We start from the raw sequence: 12,096 nt of genomic DNA on the forward strand, positions 1-12,096 counted from the left end.
CCACTAGCCTAACCAAATCTCCTCCACAACATTCTTAAGAAAAATATACATAAATTTTTTTGTTAGGGTTGGGTCTCTGGGGGTCAATCATGCTATATTCTTGTTAATATTAAAATAAACAAACAAACAAACAAACCTGTGCTGTTGAGCTGATGGTAAAACTGGGCATCTTTAGTTCTGATTTCCTGTTTAAATTTTAATTCCCAATTAATTACACAAAAGCAAAGCAATAACTAAGAGTTGGAAGGGGAAATAGTTTTACGTATTTGCAACATATTTAAGATGTTTTATGTAAATAATTGACATTGCAGATGAGATAAGAAAATGACTGGAAAATGAGATAATTATTTTCAAAACAGAGCCATGTGAGGGATAAAACACAAGTCAGTTGCCAAAGGACTAATTGAGTTGCTGACCAAACTAAATATGCTGGATGCCTCATGCAATGCTTTGTGTAAGTGAAAAATGTTGAAAGGTTTTCTGCCAGTGTAAAGAATCTCTTTTTATTCAAAAAGAGTTTCCACCAAAAATGTCAACTCTGTTCACAAAAAGATGAATTATGTTTTGGATACATTTACCTTTGGGTATACCAGCTGAAGAAATTTGAATGTTTTTGCTCAAAAGAGCCTTCTGTGGTCTGTTCAGTGTATGCTCTTCCTGGCTTTACCTTGACATACTTATTATGTGAAGCTATATTTGGATCCATATTGTCAATATAACAAAGATCTGTTTTCATACATCACATATTTGTTATTGGGTAGAATTTTAAAACAGCTTTTACCATGTTTTTGCTCAACTACTCTTAGAAGCAAGGAACTAAGCAGTAGTTAGGAATCTTATGGACCTAACTGTAAGAGTGTTGACTAATTGTGAAATCTACTACCAACATTCTTTTAAATATTGCCCTCTAAATTTTGTTTTCAGAAGACCTTTATAAAAGTATAAATGCCTCTAGGTCTTCTGGTACTTCTAAAGATAAACCCTTGGCTGGGACACATTAGGGTCTTAATTAGCCCCGAATTCTTCAATAGGGGGCTCTGTTCTTGGGGACTTCAGAGTTTTCCCTGGATTAGCTTAAGTTATGGCGTTTTCTTAAAAAAATGTCTCTGCATCTTGTTACCTTGAACACAAACATAGTTGATAATATTTTACAGGACTTATTTGATCAAAAACTAATTTACCAAACCATCTGAGTGCTTCTGAGCCTTCCAGCTTGCACAGTTCTTTTCTTGTTTTCAACAGTTACCCAGAGATTCTACCCTACTCTCTTGAAGGATTACACAGCTGTTGTTGATACAACTGTGTTTTATCACCAGCCTCAAATTTGCTCAATTCTTCTTGCCAGCATTTAATCAACTGTCATTGGGCAAAAAAGGGCAAAAACCACCATGTGCCATGATCACAATGTATCATTAGCTTTGAACTCTAATTTGGCAATACTTTCTTAGAGATTAACACCTTGCCTCTAGAATTGCCTTAGGAACTGTAGAGGAGCAAAGATACTAGTTATAGTGTATAGGAATTCAATTTTTCCAGTCAACCTTCATTTCATGAATGGCATAGAATGATTTTCAAGGGCCTCTCATGCAAGAGAATGGAGTTGAGGTGCACCAGATAGTACCATCTTTATTTGTTGTAACATCTTTAACTTTCACATTCAAACACAGAAAAGAAATTCTGTCTCAAAAGAAAGCCCCAAGAGCTTGGATAAAAACAAGGAAATTACACGGAGTAAAGAGAAAGAAGTGGGACTAAGTACCTTTGAGTACCTATTATGTGCTAGGCACTGTTTGTGCCCCATCTCACTATTGTGAGCAACTCAGTTAGGGGAGTTTCATTCTACTCATTATGCAGACGAGGATGGCTGAGAGGGATTGTCTAAAGTCATCCCACTATTAAGAGTTAAAACCCAGATTCCATTCTATTGGGCTCAAAAAAAAAAAGGTGAGCCTCTTTCACTAAACCATGCTGCTGTAATTCTTTGACTCTTCTCCTCCATCTCCTCTTCCTCCTCCTTCTCCCCCTCCTTCTCCTCCTCTTTCTATTTCTTCTGTAAGTAGGACAGACAACTCAGGTGGGCTCAGTTAAAATCCCTTGGTATAGAGTCACACCTCTTTGGTCTCTCTCTTGCATGTTGTACAGACAGGAAATAGAGGCTGTGCCCCTCTCTGTTAAACAACTGAAGTGTAGACTTAAGGATAGTTATCCTCATACACTTTGCAGTGGTCTATCTCCTTGACTTCATGCAGGACATATTCCTTTCCATTTCCTAGAACAAGTATGAGAGGGAGAAGTAGACATAGAGAGATTGCTTCTCTGTGAATGATATTAGCAACTCTTTGTTCCCTCAACCGTTAATCAAAGCTGACAAAATTTTTCATTTTGAACAGAGGTGGAAAGTGAAAAATTGGAGTCCCTTAATTTAAAACAAAAACCAAGTCATGTAGCTTTCATTCCACTGTGTAGATTGTCACCATAATGCTTTTACAACAACCTTTGCATAAGTTTACTCAACAACTGCTACAAGCCAAGATGCCTTGAAATGAGAAAAGGAACACTAACCACAGTTAATGTACAAAAATATTTATTTTTGGTAAATAGCCTTTCCATGGTCAGGTTTGAATGAGCCATGTGAAGTGTTATCTACTCCTGATGAGGTTTAATGGACGGAATTTCAGGTGTTGGTGGTGGCATGCCTAAAAGAAAGGAAAAAAATACCATTGCACTAAGATTTAATGCCTCTGTTTTCAACATAATGGGTCAATTAATAGTTATCACTACAGTTAGGGTCTCTTTTCAAGTTTATGTGAATCTTTGCTTTGCAAAAACACAAAAATCTCATTTTCCAGCAAATAGAGCAACTTCTAATATGCTGAGTTTCTAATGACAACAGTTGCCATCAAATAAGTAACAAATAATTTCTTTGAAAACTGGGATTTTCTATTTTGTTATTAACTGATAGGTTTTCCCAGTTCAAGGATATTGGTTATAAATATCTATACAAAGTCTCTATATTAGCTGTTGAAACTAAAACATATATATATATATATATATATATATATATATATATATATATATATATATATATATATGGCTATGGGTATGTTTCTATATTTTATGCTTTGAATTGAGAGAAAGTAAAATGAAGAGTTTTAACTAACAGAAAAATTAAGAACTGTTTTGGGATATTTTTAAGTCTCCCTTAAGTGCATAGCTTCATCTGCATCTGGCCTTCTGGACAAAAGTATCTCACACAGACTTTCACTCTGGGTATTTTTTTTTCCAGACCTGAAAGGAGTAACCAAACTCTAAATTATCAGGATGCTTGTTATTCAGTTGCACATGTGTTAATTCTTCTTCAAACAACTGCCCAAATGTTGCTAGTTTTATACATATTAGCTGTAAGAGGTGGGCATAAAAACAAGAGAAGGCAAAGGTTAAATTTGTGAATTTCTTATTGATTACCTAAAAATATTTGTTAGTGGAAAAACTAGATTGAAACTATGTATAGAGTAGAAAGGAATTTGGAATAAATTTGAACATCAGTTTTTCTGCCTCTGACCAAGCAAATTTATTATAAAGAAGAAATCAAATATGTAATTTTAAGTTTCTAAAATTCAATTACTTTCCAAATTCATAACCAAAACTCATCCAAACTGGCAGTTAATTACAAAATGCTTTGATTTTGTAGTTTGCCACGTATCTGGGTGATTTCCACTGCTCATTACTACCCTTGTCATTGTGTTTTTGTCAATTGTATGTTCTACTCACCTTATGTTCTACATGAGCTGTGTACACGTTTTGGTATTCATATTTATTATGTTACTGTCTGATATTTTAATATGGACAAATGTTTGCTGTAACCTTTGATATTACTTTTTATAGCCCTCTTGTTTTTATAGAGGAATGAAAGTTTAGGCTTTAAAAGAAGTAGTGCCTTTCTCATATGGCCAGACATGTTTCTTCATGATACGCTGGTTCATCTTTTTCCATAATTCTCTATTACTTATTTTAAATGTTTTTCCTATCATTTTGAAAAACTCAAATGTCTGTTCTCCATTTGAAAGTGTGCCAAAAGTACTCCACCATGTAAATATGTAGAAACAATTACTATAAAAGTGTCAGCATAGTTTACAGCAATGTATTACCTTAATGACTACAAAGATATATATATTTTTCAAGTTGTTGGAATTAAGATGTATCTAAAACAATAGTTCAATTCCTGTCAAAATAATAGAAATGTCTCATGAGCATTACATATCTATCCATCATAAATTCTTTTCACAATTTCATATACAAGCATTTTAAGACCTTTTTGAAATAAATAATGCAAATGACTTAAAATGAGGTATTCTCTTGATTTCTGAAATAGTATTTATTGATGGTCTCCATAGCTGCTAATATGCAAGTATTCTTTTAAATTTTAAAAGGCAGATTAAAAATAATAAAATCTAGGCACCAAAATCAAGGACACAAACTTTTATTGAGAGCAAGTCAAACACAGTTCTTTATTTAAACTGTTAATAGGTAGATAGATAGAGTCTGATATATTCTGTGTCTTCAAAGGTAGCATTATATGAAGGGTTAAGTTTTATATTGATAGAGAAATAGAGCTGTTATTACTTTCTGTTCACCCAGCATCTATGGAAAATAAAAAGTCATGTAAGAAATATGCGCATTCTCACAGTAAGTCAATTCTCCCTCCTACCAGGTACCAGAGTCCTTCCTGCATTCCTGAACCTTGAAGCACAAAAGCAGTAAACCTTCATGTGTAGTTACCAATTTGTGTTCTTAATGTGTCCCATATGCTTTTCAAATATGTTAAGTATCCCCCATGAGATTTGAACCAGACCCTTGTCTTTCTTAGGTTACAAGAATCAAACAGCCACCCATCACCATTATGTACTTACAGTCACTAAGCTCTGTGGCCTTAGTGTAAGATGGCAAAATAGGGCAATGGGCACTAATGCCAAATAATAGTTTCAGTACTCTTCTGTAACTACATTGCCTCATTCATGAGCATTAAGCATTTACTCATTGAACATACACTGAAATAGTCTTCTTGATAAAATCTTTCATAGTTGGTTAATCATCTGGTAAGAGCACAAAACTAAAAGGGCCAGGATTGCTATATTTTGGAGCCCGATTAGAGCTAGTTGCTTGGCCACATCAAATGACCACAGACCTCCCACCTCACTCAAGTTCCACAGGAATTGGCTGCCTCTGCTGGAATAATTCAAAATACAGGTTCTGTTGATGGTAGGTTAAGAATATGGTCGTGTTCCATGATGGATAACACAATACTGTGCTTTGAAGTTAAGTAGAAAATAGTAGGGGTCACCAGTAATCCAAAAAGAAAATAGCTTGTCCAAGTGAAAAGATTTAGAGACTCTAAATAAACAGGTAATTGTCCTAGTGCATCAATCTTCTACCTAAATTTGTCAATAAAAAAACTGATTTCCCTGTCTTTATTCTGAAAACTTGCATTGTCGAGAATGAAATGTATAGATTCTATAGATTAAGCATGACAGACTTTTATATGGTCAGGTTGTGAAGTATCTGTTTGAAAGAATAAAAGGAAAAAATTCAAAATTAAGTCTCATAAACACTAAATAGTAGTATATGATACCATGGAAACATATTATATGATAATAAAGAATTAAAGAAAGTGCCTTTAGAATGTGTGGGATTTGTTACCCATAAATAAGCAATAATCTGAGAAGGGCTAACCCAGGGTTTTTCACAAAATGAAAAATAAATAAACAAAGGGTTGAATAGTACAATGAAGACTGTATTACATTCAGACAATAAGGAATTGTCTTTTTATTTCTAGGGCCAAAAGAAATGTCTTTATCTGTGGTGACAGAAAGCTCAGGGTAATATATATAGAAGCATGAAATGAAAAATTATGGAACTATCTAAGAATATAAATATAGACTCTCCCTTTTCATAAATATTCAATACATTATTTGACACATTGGTTTGAGTGAAGCTTCACAAGCACAATTTTAAGCATCTTGATTTGGGCTGAGGTCCAGTAAATTATATATTCCCAACAACCATCAGAGCTTTCTCACTAAAAATACATGCTCACACTCTACTTTGAAAATATTCTAAGATAATTATTTCCATTTTCATAGTAAGTAGTACAGTTATGACTAGAGTTGTCTCAGGTTTCTAAGGAAAGAAAATTATTCTGAGATACTCTTAATAGGAGAAAGTGTAGTAATAGAGAGGGGTATTTTCTTAAAATTGTGCTAAAGCTGTCATTTTCATGTTTAATGACATTAACTGTGCTAGACAAGATTTTATTTTCAGTCTCAGAAATAATCTATCTGATATAACTCTTTAGTCAATTGCCCACCAATCTTCCAGCCCCTCCCTGTGGTAATCTCACAATGGATTTAATTCATCTTGAGAACATAAAGCCAACATTTAGTAAACAGAATTTTCCTGACTGACAATTGTTCAGCCCCTCTAGTGAGAAAATTCAGTGAATGGTAACACCTAGGAAGGCAGCCTATACAGAATTTCACTCTGTACCTGCCAAGAAAAACAACTTAAAATCTGAAGATAATAGGAAAGGCAAAGTATTTTGGAAAGTTTATTGCCAGAGTCTATAAAACCACATTTTAAAGAAAGAGAGATTTGATACCAGACTTTCTATCACCCTCAGTGTACAGGAAGAAAGACACCAAAAGAAATACATTTCATTTCAAATAGTCCTCTTTCATTTGATGACTACATTTCCCAGCATTGCTACTTTTAAAATCAAACTGTTTAGTGCTTAGCACACAGGCTATATTAGTGAAGATTTAAAAAGCAAATATCCAAGAATGAATCTAAAGCTTTTTGATTTGAGGTTACCAGACTGAGTTTTGCCTAGGGTTATTTCCACATTATTCTACAGTGAAACAGAGATTAAGCTTCCACTTCTTTATAGGGGATGACTCAAGGCATACAAAGATGCATCTCAGGAAAATAGAATTAGCTTTTGCTTTAGTGGGCATGAGAACTTCTCAGTTCCAGTTAGTTTATAAATGCATCATAGACTCGAATTCATCAATTCTTTGCTTGGTGTTCCCCTTTCTGATTTTCCGATAGGATATCGTATTGTATCTTGAATAAGCATTTCTGGAAATATCACCCTTCTTCCCGAAGGTTGGCTGCTCATCAGGTGTGACAGGTTGGGAACTGGGGCTGCTCAGTGGGGAGTCCTCACTTGCATCACCTTCCTCTTTTAACTGAGAACCCTCTTCATTTTTTTTCCTAAATTCTATCACTCGAACTTCATCTTCATCATCATCATCATTATTAATTTCTTCATCCCAAACCTCTTGCTCCTCATCATGCTTAGAATGTAACACATCAACGTGGCTAGGTTTCCGAAATCCTAACCATTCAATTTCCATTGCCTGATGTTGAGTTTTGTTCTTCAGATCCTCATCTTCTCTCTCTCCTAAAGGTTGTTCAGCAATCCTTTCCTTTCGTCTACTTAGTTCTCGATTACTGCTGCTCAAAGGAATCTTCTCCCACTGATGTCCTGTAGCAAAATCAATTGGTAATTGATATGTGTAGAGATTTCAAAATACCACAGATTCTCCAGATTATATTTCTGGACCATCTTTTTCCACCAAACATTTTATGGGATATTGTTTTGTGGGTTATTAATATGTTTTACACAATAAAACAGGCTACACCATCAAATTGGCTTGGAAAACATTGCATTGAACACAATTAAGTAAGCCTCTTCAGAATTTATCCAAGCCTTTAAAATACTAATGAATATTAGCATGCAGCAACCCACCCTAATTTGACTATGGAACATTTTTGTTGTGGACTACTGTATCTAGTGATACTGGTATTCCCTGAGACACACTTTTAAAAATACTGTCTAGCCTGTCATGAGTGGATATGTGAATATATTAAAAAATATTTGGACCTAGCTCCTACATACACACACACACACACACACACACACACACACACACACACACACACACACACACACACACACTCCTCAAGGAAAATTATAAAAAAGGTTTTCTTCCAACAGTAAAAATAATGAAATAATCACTGCCAGTGACTGGGCACACTCAGAGTAGCAAATTCAGTGTTTACCACCATGCTTCTCAGAGTTCTCATGTCCTAAAGTACCAGGTATGGAGGAGGAGCAGGGAACCACAGATGGCCAAGAGTCATGTGCTGGGCTAATGGAGGCATCAAGTCCATGAAAGGACACACTATATAGCCTAAGATCTGTCACTGATTTCTAGTGAGTCAAGATTTAAAAATCATGTTGAGGTCATATCTAACCTAACACTAACATAGTGTTAGGTTAGCCTATTATTTTAGACATGTCCTTAACCGACAACTAATTAACTTAAGTTGTTTGGTACCATGCAGTGACTTTTAAGAGGCTCATTTAATTCATTGCAAATTTCACTTTTCAAACACATCCTATCAGCATATCCTCAATAATATTTATTGAGCATGAGAAAATGAATTAATGATAAGAGAGTAGAGGTTGTTCTCAGAGCTTTCAGCCCTGAAGAACTTCTGTGGGAAGCTTTAGCCTGCAGTGCACATGACTCACGGTTGTGTTCACTATTCCCTTTCAACACCATAACAGCCTTAATATAAAGTGAGAGGCACTGTTCCTCTTTGCCATTCTCCTCCACAATTTCTTATTTTCACTGAAAGATGTTGACAAGTCCATTTCCATCAGAGATTTTTCATTCTCTTCTCGTTTTGTTTTCCCAACTATAGGAATCAGATTGTAAACTTACACAAAGAGATAGAAGTGGAGGTGGTTCATCTCTCCTCATTAGCTGTGCACAGCTCCTATCAGGCCACTGGCATCCAGTCAGTGTTTTTTACATCATAAATAAATATGTATTAGAATGTTTGCTATAATTTTAAGCTTTGTTTTGTTTTCTTCTTTTCCATAAGAACCAAAGAAACTAATCTTTTTGCTCATATTCGTGACTTGGGCATGGAGCTTTCATGCATGAAATTACTTCTTGACTTTAAATTATAATTCTTTCTAAGTATTTTTAACATCTTCCCATTTTTCAACTCAGGAGTATTCACTTTGGGGACTTTATAGCTGTTTGTCATTGTGAAAATAAGAGACACCAAAATGTGTCCTTCTAACCCTACAGGAGGAACGTGTTCCACCGAACACAAAGGGATTCATGCAGGGAAAAACTCACCCTGAGACCATCCACTTAAAAAATCCAGACTGCTTTTATTCTTTATTTAAAGGAAATGAAAGATCATAGAAAACTATTGTCTCCAGTGACTTTCTGATCAGAATTTGAAAGGGGCTCTAGTTGAAAAGTTGAGATCCCTGCCTCTCAGAATTTGCTTGCTCCTTGGCAGTAGAAGGGCTAGGGTGAGAGGTTATTTAGTCCATTTCATGGGGTTTAGGTCTTATAAGTTATCTGTGATAATGTAAGAGCTTGACAATGACTGTTGCTTACTACATTCTTCTTTGAGTGACTACACAGTGGACCACCATATGTAGTCAGCAGACAGTCTGAGATGTGTCCAGGCAAAGGGGACAAACCCAAGAAACTGCCAGCAGCCTTGTCCTCCTAGGCATCTACTATTTTGTGTGATGTTCTAATATTTCAACGAATAATCTCTTCAATGTTTTACTTGTTAAGGTCCTAACTAAGCTAAATCACTTAGGTCTACCAAGCTGACTTCAATTTTGAGATAAGATGTTTATGGCTGCAAGAGAGGATATGAATGATTAATTGATAGATTTTTATCTTCCACTTTATTTTGAAATTGTTAGAATGTAGGTGTCTCTTTAGAAGTCTAAAAGATTTTGTGTCTCTTAGACTCTTGAGTTTATTTGAAAAATAATATAGTCATTTAAAAATCAATGTTCTTTTTATTCTCCAATTTTTCTGAAAGAACACAATTAAAATTAACTTCATCACCTGGAAGATTTCTTTGACAAGAATTAGGTAACCATTTTGTGCTTACAGCAGAGGCCTAGAATTTTCCTATAGATCAAATAAATTTATAAGATTATTTTAAACAGTATGCCAATGGTAAACTTTTAAGATAAACCCATTTTTGAAACGTTTACATCTTGCAAGGCGCCTGACACAGATTTAAAGATGCTTAGTCAAAAGGAAAGGTTTATTTAGTAGACTAACTTATTAAGATGCAGATATCATATCATCAGGTCAAAGCATGCCAATCAGTTATACCGATCCATGCAGTCTCAGTCTTGAAGAGTTTGTAATGCTTTCTAAGGTGGAACCCACAGATAAATCCAGACTCCCTTATCTGCCTATAGCAGCTTTGAGTTTTTGATAACATTACCTGGATTGCTTTTTCAATACCACACTCACGTAACATCCCATGCAAAAGCTGTCTTCCACATTCCATCAAGCAATTTCTGTGTACAAAATGGAAGTTCCTCTTACCTTCTCTGAATGTCATTTCATCAACACTTGTTTCTTGGAGAGAAAGATCTGTGATAGCCTTATGAACAATATAGAGATTCTCTTCTGGTTTTTCTGGGAAGAAAAACCCCCACAAGATTAATATTTTAACATTTAAGTAGTCTAAGATAAATAAGTTACCAATTAAGATTAACAAGGTAGATGTCTTTGAGTTCTGTGGTCACTAAAAATAACGATTTCATCCTTCAAGCTCATTTCTTCACGGATTCCTTTTATTTATAAGCATAACGATAACCTCTCCTTTAATGTCTATATAAGTTATAGGACCACGAATTCAGACACTTTCAGGTAGATTTAGAAAGAAAAGTTGAATTTATGAATTCCTTCTGACTGAATAATAATGGTGCTGTCCATATAATAATAAATAACGGTAGTTAACATTTAACCAACAGTAATTTTCACAACAACTGTACAAATACCAGAACTATTATTCTGCCTTCTTCTAATGAGAAAACCAAGGCTTCGGGAAGCCAAGAGAGTTGTCTAGGGTCACAGAGCTATCAACTAAATGAGGCTGGATTTGACCCAGGGCAGAGGTTTAGTCCTTATGCTCTGCAGCCCCCGTAGGATAAGGGACTGCATTTGGGCAGGGGCAAAGGGTGGGAGAATGTGCAGCTTACTCCTGTCATAACCGTTCATCCAAAGATTCCTGAGTGAGTTTACAAATCAAATCAAGCAAATTATAGAAAAGGAAAATGCTTTACCTTTTAAAATCTTCTCATCCATGGATGAGGTGAGCCGTATGTTCTCTTGTAATTTTTCACTTTTCTCCTGATTTCCTTCTGTGGGTTCATCTGCAAGACTAGATTCTACCCTGCAGTATGGTGGGGTGCCATCCATATCACTGGCTTCTTCTGTGATTTTATGTTGACCGTTTTCAGGGGGTGTATCCCCATTACACTCAACCTGACTGAATGTCACTGGAGCGTCTGTCATGATGTACAGTTGAGTCCGACTTGGAGAGAGCTTTGGGGAAGATCCTTGATAAGTTCTCTTGCCTTCAAATCCAGCTTTTACTCTAAGGACACAAATGATTTCCTTTAGTGCATAATAACAAGCTTCTTTTCCCGAAGGTGTGCAGATAGAGCATAGCACAAAAGTAATAGAATTTGTCAGATTTGCCACCAACCCATGAGCAAGAATCTGGCCAATCACCACCTTCTTTGTTGCTCAGCAGTCCCACTTGCAGAATTAATGGCAGCCTTTTGATTTACATAAACAAACAATCCGAGGCAATCAGCCTTTTGTGTTGGCGTGTACTGGGGGACTTTCAGCTTGTCAGTCCCCCTCTGGGAACAGAGATTTTTGTCCCTTTTCATAATGGCCCTTTGTCATTTTCCTTGTAACAGGAGCCACAATTGTTCCACAGCTTTAATCCAGAGAGAATGACCACCTTGAGGCATATTAGTTCTGTGTAACCAGCTTAACATTTCCAAACAGATTTTGTTCAAGTACAACCTCAGCTATTTTGTAAAGGACAATGGCCTCTTTTCTTATTTATTAAAGAATAAAAACAGCTTATCAAAAACCTGTAAACAGGACAACTTTATTGTAAGTGGCTCTGGCAGCAGATTCCACGGTATGCTTTCGGGAACCCAGAGAAGTAGAT

At 35.6% G+C, this 12,096-nt stretch overlaps 1 protein-coding gene across 1 annotated transcript; it reads right to left on the bottom strand.

Annotated features, from left to right (window-relative positions):
* Positions 1-4,464: 4,464 nt before the first annotated feature.
* On the bottom strand, positions 4,465-11,680 carry ERMN (ermin). The gene is made up of 3 exons (XM_059051946.2): positions 11,192-11,680; positions 10,449-10,541; positions 4,465-7,543 (listed from the first exon to the last, which is right to left on the bottom strand). Exons 1-3 carry the CDS (start codon positions 11,421-11,423, stop codon positions 7,035-7,037), a joined length of 834 nt encoding a protein of 277 aa, XP_058907929.1. The 5' UTR covers positions 11,424-11,680; the 3' UTR covers positions 4,465-7,034.
* Positions 11,681-12,096: the final 416 nt, after the last annotated feature.

This window comes from Kogia breviceps, chromosome 2 (assembly GCF_026419965.1).
Source record: "Kogia breviceps isolate mKogBre1 chromosome 2, mKogBre1 haplotype 1, whole genome shotgun sequence".
In the NCBI taxonomy this organism is placed as follows: domain Eukaryota; kingdom Metazoa; phylum Chordata; class Mammalia; order Artiodactyla; family Physeteridae; genus Kogia; species Kogia breviceps.

Excerpts from the sequence above, each read along its gene's own strand:
- ERMN (XM_059051946.2), bottom strand. The coding sequence starts at position 11,423 with ATGACAGACGCTCCAGTGACATTCAGTCAGGTTGAGTGTAATGGGGAT. Across the intron at positions 10,542-11,191 it reads GGATGAGAAGATTTTAAAAG|AAAAACCAGAAGAGAATCTC; the intron begins GTAAAGCATTTT and ends TTTTCTTCCCAG. Across the intron at positions 7,544-10,448 it reads TGAAATGACATTCAGAGAAG|GACATCAGTGGGAGAAGATT; the intron begins GTAAGAGGAACT and ends ATTTTGCTACAG.